Source organism: Colius striatus, chromosome 7 (assembly GCF_028858725.1).
Source record: "Colius striatus isolate bColStr4 chromosome 7, bColStr4.1.hap1, whole genome shotgun sequence".
Taxonomy (NCBI): domain Eukaryota; kingdom Metazoa; phylum Chordata; class Aves; order Coliiformes; family Coliidae; genus Colius; species Colius striatus.
In genome coordinates, this window is record NC_084765.1 from 1,656,007 (window position 1) to 1,670,297 (window position 14,291).

Sequence of the window (14,291 nt, forward strand, 5' to 3'; positions counted from 1 at the left end):
ACAACCAGAGGACTTTGTCTCCACTAGAGCTCAGGGAGCCCAGACTGCTCAGCAGCTGACTTGAAAGGAAGGTGCATCTCTCCTGACTTGAAAGAATAAGGAGCTGAAACTTGCACACCTCTTGCCACTCCAGATATCCAAGACAGTTGGATGGGACAAGCACGTGTGAGAAAAGAGCTGCAGAAGACTTGCACCAGCTTTTCACTGGCACCTGGGCAAACATTGCAATCAGCTCATGTGTAAACACTTACAGTTCAGGTCTGATGTTTAATGAGGTTAATCCAATTCTTGTTCCAGACATGAACTCTCTAGTCTTGCTGGGCTCTCTCAGAGTTACAACATCAACTGTAAGAACCTGAATAAGACGAAATTCAGACAGATGTAGAAGTTGAGAGACATCTTTCTCTCACTCAAGCACATACATACACAATTATTTTAAAGCCTGTGGCAACATAAGCACCTACATTCAACTTCTATAACTGACATAACTTCTCAGTGTAAGCAAAGAGCAAGTACATTTTGCCTTCAACAAACCAGGGTGGTATGTGTGTAATGGTTTTGGGGCAGTGTTTTTGATTAACATCATACCACATCAAAAAACATCCTTCAGGACATGAAAACTATAAGCCTTGGAGAAGGGAAAATTACTCTAGCTATAGTAAAACTAACCAGAGGGAAGGGAAAATTACTCTAGCTATAGTAAAACTAACCAGAAGGAAGGGAAAATTACTCTAGCTATAGTAAAACTAACCAGAGGGAAGGGAAAATTACTCTAGCTATAGTAAAACTAACCAGAGTGGGATTCTCTGTAGCACTTAATGATCTAAACACTTGGGAGTATCTGAGACCAAGTAGTCTGTTCATAAAAAGTTGCATGGATTTGGGATCTGTGCTTCTAGATAAGACTTGCTTCTGAAAATCACCTCCTTGTATTACTGATATCAGCAGACTGCACAAGCTCTGCATTTTACATCTTTTGGTTTCAAAGCAATCTGAAGGATGAGAGTAACTCATGTTTTAGGGATGAGAAAAACTAGAGGAAAGTAAGTGGTTTGCTCAGAGTTCAAAGAGGTTTCTTACAGACACCATGATGTTCTCATGGCACATCCAACAGCAGTGACAAACACGCCTTGGACTTACACAAACTCCCATCTAGACTGAAACACCTTGAAATCATCCCTCTGTTCAAGATTTAGAAAATTAAAGGATGGGGGTTGTTTTTTCTGTACCTGATAATGTCCAACCTGCAAGAAGCTTCAAACTCATCCACCACCAGGAATAGTGAGAGCAAGAAGACACAAAACTGCAGACATCCCTTTGCCCAGCCTCCAGAAATGTGAGACATTTCCAGGTAAGAAAGAAACTCAGAGTGGCTTAGTCCTTTGCAAGGGATGAGCTCATGCAAAGTGACAGCCAAGCAGTGGAAGAACTGACAGCACATTTCAGAAGTCTCCCTTTTGAGACACCACCACCAATTTTCAATGCCAAAGGGAAGTGTTCCCAGAGGCTACATTGCAATTACTTCAGGTAAGCAGAAGCTCAAGTGGAATTTTAAGTCCCTAAGCCATAAACAAGTGCAGTTTGGGGAAAAGGTTTCCAAACTGCCTGCTTGAGACTTGGTGAACTGTGTGTTGCACTTCACATCTTGAGACCAAATATTTCAAGGGATCTGGAGGACTTTTAGAGGGTTGTCTACACATGGGTTTTTATCCAGTTATTCCCATTTTGAGGCAATTGGCTTCTGTGAGGGTAAAACACACACTCATACTCCAATTTCGGTCTGAAGACGCTGGGAGGTGCAGAGTCTGATACACCTCATCAAGTGAAATCCTCCTCAGATGTCCAAAAGTGAGTTTTCTGGGTCTGAGCCACTCAGCACACTTCCTCCAAATTCAGCTCAGAGGAATCAGAGTTTCTAGAGAGCAACTGACCTCTCTGCTTGGAAAGAGGAGGACAGAACCCTATATTTGTTCAACTGACGTGCCAAGGTCAAGCGAGGTGGGGAGGCAGTGGTGGAACAGACAGTCTAGGCACCAGGCAGTCTCTTTCCCATCTGCCTGACCCAGGATGAACACCTCAAGAAGTCAGAGGAGCTTCTGAGGGAAATCCTGCAAATATGTTTGGGTTGGAGTTGGGTTTTTTTTAACTTCAGCTGTTTGAACTGCAAAAAAACTGGGCTCAGTGGCTGGGTTTGTCTCGTGGCATCTTTCTGATGTGCTGTCAACGCTGTACAAGGTGTGCCAAAGGTTCAGTTGAACTTCTGGAGGCCTGAGAGGAGGTAAGGTCTCACTTTGAACCTGCTTCTAGTAGCAATTGGGATAAAGAGGTGCACTCATGTCTGAGGACAAGTCATGAGCTGTAACTCCCTCCTGAAGCTACGTGCTCATCCTTAAGAGTTCCTCAAAACTGAGACGAGTTCTCTTTGCTGTTGTTGTCCCAACAGCCTACAACACTAGAAAGAGACAGCTCTGTCACACAGCTGGGATTTTCTCTGCCAGAGCTGGAGAAAGGGTAACAGGGAAGGATCAGAATACACATGCCCAGTTTCTGTTACTCTTTCTCTGAACATCTATTTCTGGCTGCCACCAGCAATCGATACCCCTGCACTGACACATCTCTCACCACGGAGCCATCCTCACGTTCCTACCCGTGGGACTGCCCTGTTGGAGCAGCAGTGTGGGCACACACATAGTGCCACCACTGACCAGACAGCTGGAACAGGCAGAAAAATGCTGCCAAGCTCTGTTTGGGCAGCATTTTCTATACTGCTGCTTCAGGAGAATCTCCAGTCACTCACATCTCTACGTGTCCTTTGACACCAGGATGCTGGCAGGGGAAGCTGGGTTTCTGGAATGAGTTTTCCCCTCACAGAGTTATCTCTGTGGATTCATAAATTACAGGAGGGTCCCAATAAAGTGAAGAAGCCCTGTATGAATGAAATCCCCACGCTCAGCATCATCTGAAGTGTTGGCACTTTGGGTTTGCCACTGGAAATCAGACTGCACCTGTTTGCATATCTGGCTGATCTCATACAACTGGTGAGGGATGAAAAGGAACCATTTTCATTCAGCCATTCCTAAAGATGAAGGACTTCTGGAATTCTTGGTGTGCCTTCAAAGACAACTTCACATGCCTCTACTGGTATTGAGCTTCAATTGAAACCTTGACAGAGACATTGACTTCTGCTGCTTAATATAACCATGTAGACCAGCAGTAGGTGGCTCAGTGTGCCTCCTGAGCCACTCCAACAGTCCCTGCCCTCATTCACTTCTCTTATGAACACCTTGTACTCTTACAAAGTGTATGTGAGCCAAAATGTGAAGCCAAGGCACAAAAATGTGGTTGAGTTGTGAATATTTGTCTGTTTTCTCACTTCCCCGTATTTGCTGTGTTGAGTTCCCCAACTTCTCTAAAAGATTCATTCCCCTTACAGAAATTCATCCCTTTATTAGTATTATTATGCTAATTTATGGCTGAAACAGCCTTCCTGCTGCTACTTCACAACTCCACCTAAAGCTGCCAGTGTCTTTAGGGCACTGATAGGACTTAATGACCCTGATGAGTCTCATCTGGACCACACATGCTCCTGCCCATGGCCCAGGAGCCTCATTTAAGCTCAGCTTAGGGCCACTGCTCCTTCCTTGACTGCCCTGGTGTGTGTTTGGCTGTGGCTCTTGGGTTATGAGTACAGCTCTGTCTCCATTCCTATTTCTGGCTCATCTCCCTTTGCTCCTGATGCCACACTGTGAATGGACCCCATACCTAAGTTCATCACTTGCTGGGGCTGTTAATGGACCCCCTTACCAGCCCTTAGCTCTGCCTGCTGCATTTATCTGCCCCAAGAGCGAGGCACTGTCTGCCTCAGTGTCCCCCCCAGCACCTTGCTCCCCCTGCCTTGGGGACCAGCTGGCTCTGCAGCTCTCTGATGGTGGCCAATGCAGATATGTTGCAGGAACATGCCTCTACTTCCAAACTACCTTGGACTGTGAAAGAAAAGACAGCTCAGCCTGTCTAACCCAGGTATGAAACACCCCTGAATATCTTCTGTATTAATTGCTTTTCCCTTTCTCTTCATGAGACTTTATGGGTTTAGGGTTAGACTCTAATGTTCTTTCTGTTCCCAGCCTGTGACACAGAGGAGAAGTGACCTGGAGCTCTCATTCTGCCAGGTGTGTGCATTTTCTGCTGTCTCTTCATGGCTAGGTAGACAGAAGGTTTTCATTCAGCTTGATGCCCCAGCTGACTATGGTGTAATAATTGCAATGCTTATACCTGGCATGTAGTTGCATCCTTTCCCCAAAAGAATTACCAAGCTATAAGATTCAGTTGTGGGCAGAAGAGGTCAGAAATAGTTCCTTGCTGCAAATACAGTTTAAGAAGAGGATGGGACCAGCTGTGGAAGTCAAGCACAGGGCTTGGCCAGACAAGCAAACCAACCAGCAGCCTGCTTGGAGGCCACCAGGCTCTTTTAATGCCTTCTCTCATTGTCCTCTTCTTGCTTTTCCCACATCAGCCACGGTACCTCAGTTCCTCCACTGCTGTTCTCTCCCAGATAAAGGACTCACTCTGACTTCCCCATGTTTGTTCTAGTTTTGCTGGATTCAGACCTGATTTTGACCTGATCTAGGTGACCCTGCTTCTGCAGAGGGGTTGGACTAGATGATCTCTAAAGGTCCCTTCCAACCCCTACCATTCTGTGATACTCAGGTAAACTAGAACTGTGGTGTTTCTGGTGTGGCTCCCAGGCTCTCAAGCCTCATGAAGGTCTGGTTCCCCAACCACTTCCCCTTCAGCCATCTGTGATATCTGCCCATCTCTGCTGAAACCACAACTGAAATCTGGATACCCATCGTGGTGCTGTTAGTTTGGCGCTTCCTCACTGTCACATCCAGTGGTTTCTCTTTCTTTCGTTCTCAAAGGGGTGAAATATGTATCTCCTAAGCCAATTTTAATAAGTAGGGCTTGTAGGAAGAGCTTCCCCATAAGGATTTTGAGACAAAAGCTCTCCTTTGCTGCTGCTCTTGGGAAGCTTCATTTAACATGGTGTGTTCTAGCATTGGTTCTACTAATGAATAAATATTTATGAGTGGTGACCCATCACCTTAGATGACATTTTCTATTCTCATCCACAGCTGGGACTTGCAGAGATTGGGCTTTTTTTTAAAGGGAGGTGGGTTTTCTGTATCAGCAAAGGCTCCTATAAAGATGTCACATGGAGTTGACTGCATTAAGCTGTGCCTGATTGCTGAATCTTATCTGGGGAGTGCACACACTTAGCATTCATTTGTTTGATCTTAAGACTGCACTGCTCATTAGTGATGTTAAACCTGGCTCTTGTAGACTCAGGTTACACTGCCAACTGGAAATGATGCTGGGTTCAAACACCTTAGCCCACGCTTATTCTTGGCAAACATCCATGGTTCTCCCCTTTGCCCCCCCATTCACTCTGGAAGACCTATTAGAAGAACTGAATATTGTAAGGGATGCTTCTCAGCCTGAAAAACACAGCTCCTTATGAACAGCAAGTCTTCAAAGCATGGGGGGCAACGTGTGGGAAAGGAGTGCGTGTGTGGCTTTGAGTATAATTGAGTGTGAGGGTAAAATCAAGCAGTAAAAGCAGAGAAAGAAAGCAGTGGCTCACTGTATCTTGCAGCCATGACATTGGGTCCTCATGATTGCTGTCACCTTTCTGCTCTTGGTTTAAATGTTCAGCAGCCAAACAGAGACTCAAGTTCCAGATGCCCACGTTTATTTGGCACAGTTTGACACCTCTTTACCAGTTTGATTTCTAAAGGAACCCTTTTCCTAGGCACCTCTTGAGAGCATCCTTCACCTCCACGTTCCTCAGGCTGTAGATCACGGGGTTCAGCATGGGAATCACCAGGGTGTAGACAACAGACACCACTTTGTCCTGCTCCAGGGAGTAGCTGGAGCTGGGGCGGAGGTACGTGAAGATCATTGTCCCGTAAAAGAAGGAGACTGATGTCAAGTGTGAGGCACAGGTGGAGAAAGCTTTGTGCCTGCCCTCTGAGGAGCTGATCCTCAGGACAGTGGCAAGGATACAAGCATAAGAGACAACAATGAATGCTAAAGTGCTGAGTGCAACAAAGGCAGCAATGGTAAAAAGGAGGCTTTCACTGACAGCGGTGCTGGAACAGGCAGCTTTCAGGAGCGGGGGGATGTCACAGAAGAAGTGGTTGATGACATTGGGGCCACAGAAGTGTAAGCTGAACACTGAGCTGACAAGCACTATTTCATTCACAGCAGCTATTAGGTAGGATCCCACAGCCAGCTGGACACAAACCTTTTGAGTCATGGTGGCTGCGTAGAGCAGAGGGTTACAGACGGCCACGTACCGGTCATAGGCCATGGCAGCCAGCAGGTAACAGTCAGCAATCATGCAGACTCCACAAAAGTACATCTGGGCTGCACACCCTGGCACAGAGATGGCTTTCCTTTCTTCAAAGAAGCTCACCAGCATTTTGGGAGCAACTGCTGAGGAATTACCTAGGTCTACCAGAGAGAGGTGGCAGAGGAAGAAGTACATGGGGGTGTGGAGTTGAGTGTCAAGGCTGATTAATGCAATCATGCCCAGATTCCCCACCAAGGAGGTGACACAGATGAGAAGGAACAGCACAAACAGGGTGACCTGCAGCTCCCAAATATCTGTGATGCCCAAGAGAATGAACTCTTCAACAGTTGTCTTGTTTCTTCCAACCATTCCTTTAACAATCCTGAACCTTTAAGAGGGAGAAAAATCAGAGAACACAAGTAAGTTACAGGTCTGGCCAGAGGAATAGGGCATAACAATGTTGGGAACATCAGATAGGAATGTAACAAAAGAACACTGGATGCTGCTATAGCTCATTGGAAACCTAACTATCTGTTAGTGTGCCAGAACTGGATGCTTAACTCTGTTCTCTTGAGGCTCTGTCACCCATTTAACCCTTCTGTAATGATAACCTCAAAGGATTCCTTTTGTTCCCCTCCTGAGATTGTTCCAGGAGAAGAGGTGAAACTTGTCACCAGTTCTGATTACTTTGGTTTTTAATGTTTCCTGCTTAGTTCTATTGTTACACTTTCTCAGATGCTCAGCTGTGTCAGTGGTGCCAAGGAGGAGTAACAGGTTGAGTCTGGTGATGTGCTCTGTTTGCTCTTAAATAGTGGAGCAGTAAATTCCTCTCAGCTTCTGAGGATTACCCAGTGCAGTACTGAGAAAGCCTCATAGAAAATGCCCTCAAACGAAAAACCAACCAACATCCATGTGGAAAAGCAGTTTATGTTAAAACCTAGATGACAGTCTCATTAACTTGCTGATTCCAAACATAACAATTCAAAGGAGAAGACAGAGGGAATTCTCCTGCATCCCTGAACCTGTTTATGCCTGAGTCTGTCCTGACAACATCACACTTGTCCTCTCCAAGCTTAAGAAAGGAGCTGCACAGAAACTGAAAGAAACATAAGAGCTGCCACTGAAGACAGAATCCATCCTGCCTAGCATCACCCTAGGTGCACAGCTACATTTGAGGTAGCCACTCACTCAAGGCTTCATTTCCAGTCATAGAAAAGAAGCAGGTGCTTCCAGGTAAAATTCAGCTACTTAAAATGACCACTTACTTTGAGGAGAAAGGAGCTGCCTCTTAGAAGAGCTGGTTTTCTCACCACTGCTCATAGAGGAAATGATGATTAGATAAACTTTAGCAGCCCATGTCTGTAGAAGATAAGATCCAGCCAGACAAATCAAACCATGAGACTTTATAGGCTTTATATTGTCTATGGGTGAAACAAAGGAGAGCACAATACAACCTCATCATTACCTTTTCACTTCTCTTCCAACACCTCCTGTGTTCAGATTTGGGTCTTGTTTTGACAGTTCTGTTTAAAGGTCTGTGGAAAATGAGACCCATTAATTGCAGGTGTATTGGATGAATGCCTGAGCTTGCAAGGTGGAGCTTCCCACCTTGTGAGAAGCAAGTGAGGGACTGAAATGCCTTTTAAACTGTTGCTGTTTGCATGTTGGGTGTCATTCAGAGTGCACTTTAAGACAGTTACAGTAGCCTGACTCATTGGCAGCAACTTGCAGAGCCCAACAAGCTTCACTGCTAATAATTTCCTGTGCTGTAGGACATTCTGGATGGTTGGACTGTTTGTGGAGACCAACAGTACCTGTCTGTATGACAAGCTGATGCTGTTCAGTGGTTCTTTTGCTGCAGCCCCACACTTTCAGTGCTCATCGAGACAATATTAGACCTTCTGTGGATATTGATGGTTTGACACAAAGACTTAAACACATGCTTGAGATTTAAACCAACCCTGCATCTGCTGTAACCACAGAGAACAGCTGAATGGCAGCAGTCACAGACCTGCCCCAGCTAAGGGCAGAGACCTCTCTTGTGGAGTACTGACCTGAAGGTCTTTTGTCACTCGAAGTGCAAACTTCCAGGAGCAAGAATCCAAGATTTTCCTTATCTTAGGCAAAGAAGGCACATGGACATTCACAAATATTTGTCCTCCTGTTTTCCAAAGTAAGAAAAACTATCCAGCTAAGGTCAAACCAGTTTTCCTCTCCGTGCCTGTGTTATTTTTTTGGTAGACTTCAGCACTCCTTAGGTGAAAAAGCATTAGTAATATTTGTACTGAAATCACGAGCATTCTGTGTGCAAGATTTAAAGTAGAGAGTGAGGACAGACAACAGCACAGTGACACAAGTAACAGTCTGTCAGATTTGATGCTATTTCAGCTTGTGGGTCTGTTTCCTACCTTGGAAACTAATGGTGATGAATGATGCTCTGTTCTCCTCGGGAATTAATGCTTCTAGAAAGCTGGACAGACAGGAGCTCTGACTGCAGGACCAAGGAAGCTGTTGACATGGACTGCAGATGAGAAGGTAAGCACAGCCAGCAGGGGAATGGCAAGGACAAATGAACCTTCCCAATCAGCCTGCCTTAAGTGCTGTATGTGTCCCAGAGGGACTCCATCGAGTGATGCAATGGTTGCAGCCTGCTGAGATGTTTGGGTCAATACAGAGCTCATTATGAAAAACAAAACCAGGTTGCCCAGATGGGTTGTGGAGGCTCCTCTGGAGACATTCAAACCCACCTGGATGAGTTCCTGTGTGACCTACTCTAGGTGGTGCTGCTCTGGCAGAGGGGTTGCACTGGATGAGCTTTCGAGGTGCCTTTCAACCCTTAAAAGTGTTTTCCCAGTGATTTTCTCAGACGTGAAAAGATATCACGTGTTTCTGGTGCAATGCACACACAGAAGTGATGGCAACCACCTGACTCAATGTAGGTGACTTGTTAGGAATATCTGCATCCAAAGTAGCTCTCCAGGTTCATTTGGCAATCACTGGCAAAAAAAACCACCCCAGTGAATGGAGAAGATTTGCCTTCTCAGCAAAAAGAAGCCTGGGCCAGATGGACGCCATCCCAGGAGGGACTCTTTCTCCTCACTGTCTGTAAAAAGAGTCTCTCCCAGCTGAAGAAGGAAGTTATATGTTTGCAGCTTGTGATGATTGAGACAATCCTCAACCAAGATGCTTAAAGAGAAGCCAAGTTTGGAACAGTTAGACACGGGTGTGATTGTATGGGGGCAAATCAGGAGAACTACAAGCTTTTGTCCGGGGGAGAAGACTTGTTTATTTAGCAGCCAGCTCTGCTGTCTCCAGAGGGAGATCTCTCCTGCTCACACGACAGTTTATCGTATAAACTTAGGACTGGCATCGTGCAGGTTTCATCAGCCACTGCAGGACTTCCAACCACACGTCTTTCCCCTTCTTCTCACGCTGTGTTCTCACCCCGGAGACGGGACGGCTGCGTGTGCTTTCCCACACCCTGCCTGCGGCTGTTTCTGCTTGTGGCTGTCACGAAAGCACAGAGGCACAGCGTGAGCACTCCTGACGAGCAGCCCGTGCCGCGCCGCGGCTCGGGAGCTGCGGGCTGCCGCCGCCCGGCCCGCCGCCCCGGCTCAGCTCCGCCGGCCGCCATCGCCGCCGGCTCCCGGCGCCCTCCCGCGCCTACACTTCCCAGCAGCCATCGCGGCCGCGCCGCCATCACACCGCCGTTCCTCACGGCACCCGCGGGCCGGCCCGGGACACCCGCACGGCACCGAGGGGCCTCCGGAAAACACTCTGAGGGTCCCCACGAGCCCTCCGAGCGGGGAGCCACGGGGCAGCCGCCGCAGCCAGCCGGCGGCACCCGTCCGGGCGCGGCCCTGCTGAGGGACTACAGCTCCCGGCATGCTCCGCGGCGGCGCCTGCGCACGAGGCCCGAGGGGGCTCCGCGGGGCAGCCCGCCGCCGGCAGCGCCGCCTGGCGGCCCGCGCGGGGCGGGGCGCGGCCTGCGTCTCGGCCCCGTGAGGTGTTAATTGCCGTTAATTCTGCTCCTCGCAGCAAAACGCAGATTCACCGCTGCCGACGGGCGGTAACGGGGAACGGAAAGCGCAGCACCTTACGTATCGGCTTCGCCCGGCTGGGGGCGGCCGCACACTGCTGCCTGTGACCGTGGGGCCTGGCTGGCAGCGTGAGGGGAGCCGGCGTCACTCCGCGCTGCTCCCGACCGCAGCTTGGAGCGAGGTGAGGGGCCTTCTCCACTCCCCAGTCATAAGCACGAGAGGAAACAGGCTTCAGCTGCCCCAGGGGAGGTCGAAGCTCCCTGAGAGGGGTGTGAGCCCCTGTGCCAGGCTGCCCAGGGGAGCGCCCAGCCCTGGAGGGATCCCACAGCCGTGGAGCTGAGGTGCTGAGGGCCGTGGGGGTGGGCTCCGGCGGCCCAAAGGGCTTTTCCAACCCAAAGGGTTCTGTGATTCCAAGGTGCTCTGTCCTGGGCCCTAGGCCTGGCCCAAGTTACCCCAGCGTTGCCTGGAGGGAGGCTGGGCCGTGTGGGAGGTTACGGCTGGGCAAGCAGTGGGGCCTGGTGCCATGGTCCTTCCCTTGCCTGGCCTGGCCTGGTCTGGCCTCTCTCTCCAGCTCCTGCAGGGTTGGTGCTGGCATTTGGTTTACAAGACTCATGGAGGTAAGGGGGGTGAGCAGCAGTGTTGGAAGGAGGGGAAGGGCAGCATAGTGCTATACCCAACCTGCCTGTCTCATTCACCAGTTCCCTTCCTCCTCTGAGGCTCACCGTCCCCAGAGGCCTAAAGCTTGAGTGAGCCCTTATGTGGCCACCTGGATGTGACAGCTGAGTGTTTGCTTGGTGACTTGCTTTGGCCCCACTTGCCTGGCAAGGGATGCTTGCTTGCAGTGCTGGCAAGTTGAGGTCTCGGTGAGCTGCAGGAGCTCTCGGTCACAGGCTGATGTAGGCTTAGAATAGAATCACAGAATCGTTTTGGTTGGAAAAAGACCTTTAAGATCATCAATTCCACTATTCAGTCCCTGCTTGAGAGCAGGGAGAAGCCCTGGTGTTAGAGGCAGCCTTAGGCAGTCGGATGAGCTGGAAGTGTCGCTCAGATTGGTTCTGCTAAGGGAAAGATGACTCAGATGAGTTATGACACGGTTGTAGAGCTTGAGAAAGCAGAGCTAATGTATATGAAGACCAACAAAGTGGAAAGTACTTATAGGAAAATGAGCTTCCTTGCTTTATGATGACAGGATTAGGCAGGTGTGTTAGCCATGCAAACAGTAATGATACTAGAAGGCAGCACTGGCAGTTGGCAGCTTTCTGTTGTTCTTTCACCTTCCCCCAAATTCTGCTAAACCTCTGTGTTTGGGAGGGAAGGGTTTGAAATGGGAGGAGGAGAGGTGCTGGGAGCACCTCTCAGCAACTTCTCAGCCTGCTAGTTGTCAACTGTAATCCTGGTGCTGTGAGCAAGATGGGAAATGTTAAAGTTGCTGAAATCTTCCTAGAAAGAGTTGTAAAGAAGAGGATTCTTCATAACAGAGCTGAACTCTGAAATTTAAACTGCTGTGACCTCTCACATATCCCCTGTACAATACAAGGGCAATCTGACAGCTTTCAAAGGTGGAAAAGAAAGAGGTGCTTTTAAAAACTTGCTCTTGGCAAAGGAACAGTGCCTTGGCAAATAAGTAATGCCTTGGTTTGGGTACTGCAGACATCAGACAAAACATGTTGCCTGAAAATTAAATGCTCATTCTCAACAAGGAAAATGAATAAAGAGTCATGTGGCAGTCAGGAAAAGATTCTGTCTGCTTCCCAGTTCCCAGCCCTTGGGGTTTGGTTGCTTTTGTAGGTGCTGTGCCTCAGTACTGATATTCCCACCTAAGAGGAAAGCAGAAACTGCAAAAGAGGTGTCTGGTACCTTATAGCTGGGGATGATACAGGGCAAGGGGTAGAACTGTCTCCTAGATGTTGTTTTCTAGAGGAAGAGAAAGTTTTCAGGTGATCTAAAGTAGTGGTGGTGTCTCTGTTCCTGTTCCTTAATCTGACTGAAGAAACAGATTCCCAGTCTCCTTCCTTTTTCCTTTTCAGCCTCTTCGACATGCAGCTGTGTGCCTGGCTTGCTAGCTTTGTTACCATAGGCCTCTGTATGGTTGTGTTACTGTGATGACAGGGGGCCTTGCAAGCAGGACTGAGCTGACAACACAAAGGAGAAGGCTTTTCAGTAGAAAACACTGGAAGTGGATGTTCTTCTTTCCTTTTACTAGGCTGACACCCTTGGTTCACCGAGTTCATTCTTGAAATGCTCCCATTTATGGCTCAACAGCAGGATCAAGAAATATCACTTGTCTGCTGTTTGGAGCAGTCAGAAGGCAACAGGGCAGGGAGAAAGCCTTTTCCTTGTCTGTGGATCCAAAGTGACTGATCAAAGAGGAATGTGATAAGAGTGGGAGTTAAATAAGCACGAGGTTTGAGGGCAAATCCTTTTGACCCTTGCTTCTGAAAGTGAGGCACTTGGGAAAACAAGTGAGCGAGGGATGGGGTGTGTACCCCTTGGGTAAGGACCTGGACTTGCCACAGCATCTTCTCTGGGGAAGCTCTGCTGTAGTGAGGCTACAGAGGCAGGGAAAGAAGTGCCTACACTGCTAGTTAAGCCTCTGGGTATGGCTGCAGTCACTCCTGAATTCCAGTAAAAGGCTGGTAGCTTTTGTGTGTGGTCATGCTGAGCCAGTTAATACAGCTGGACTTACAAAGTTTCCTGGATGAAGTAACAATGCTGCAATTCTGCCTTATTTTTCTTCCCTATCAGAAATGCTGTTGTACATGGTGACCTAAGGAAGACCTGCATGGTTTGGCATCTGAGCCACTCCCTTCACCATCTTGTTGTTTTAGCTGATGTCAGCTCAGCCTGCAACCCCCCCTGGACTGGAGAAAAGCTTTGTAAGGGAACTCCTTCCAGCCACTTCCCTTTTGGGCTTGATTTAACATCTTCAGCTGCTTCTTAGTGTTCTATCTTCTTGGCCAGATTCTAGGTGCTCAGCCTTTGCTGTTTCAGCACATCTGAGGAAGGGCTGGCTGGGAGCAACACACAGACATACACACACACACAAAACTTTGTCGTTGTGCTCATGGCAACCAGCACAAATTCAGAGAAGCATCTCTAAACAGGAAGTTACATGGACCAAATCAGTCCCATTTATAGTTTTGGGAACAAGTGTCTTGGCCACAGCAGGTGTGAGGAAAGCACCCTCTGCTTTCAGGGGAAAAAAAAAGCAGTGTGGAGAAGAAATCTTGTTGTTTCTTGTTGAGCTGGAAAGTTCCTGATTTGACTGGTTTCAGTCTTGGTCATCGCTGCCTATTTAGACAGACTTTGGCCAGCACGGCCACGCATGACTGAGCAAGCCTACTCATAACCCAGAGCAACTGAGGGGAGGGACTGATGCCTTAGACCAGGCAAAGCATTCCTCTGGCTGTCTTAAACCTGAAAGGAAGCTGGCTGCTATCCTAGAAAGGTCTGAGAGCCTTGCAGATGGGACTGATATCAACGGCTTTTACTGTTTCCAGCACGCTGACCAAAACCACAGGGCTGCATCAGCTGGTAGCAAGGTTGAAGAGGCTAGTGGTCTGCCTGGGTTTACTAGTTCTCCCTAATCTGTTCAGCAGAGCATCTGCCACAGTCTGAAACAGCCAGATGTGATTGCTGAGGAGTTTGGCTACTCCTTTCTGTAGCAGCACATCCTCCCGTGGCTGCCCTCCCCTGTTATCTGGCTGTCCCCATGGAGCAGGCAGCCTGTCCTCTAACTGCTTTCCTGGCTGCTGAGATGTTGCTATCTGTGGGCATGGCCCAACATCTGCTGAGCTGAAGGTGATGACTTACACATGATCCCCATATCTGATACCATGTACTAGTGTCAAGGTCAGGTCTTGCCCCAGTAGAGCCTGCTGACTGTTTTCCCCATTTGA

At 48.4% G+C, this 14,291-nt stretch overlaps 1 protein-coding gene across 1 annotated transcript; it reads right to left on the reverse strand.

Annotated features, from left to right (window-relative positions):
* Positions 1–5,788: 5,788 nt before the first annotated feature.
* LOC104552164 (olfactory receptor 5AR1) lies at positions 5,789–6,721 on the reverse strand. The gene has a single exon (XM_010209224.2). It carries the CDS (start codon positions 6,719–6,721, stop codon positions 5,789–5,791), a length of 933 nt encoding a protein of 310 aa, XP_010207526.2.
* Positions 6,722–14,291: the final 7,570 nt, after the last annotated feature.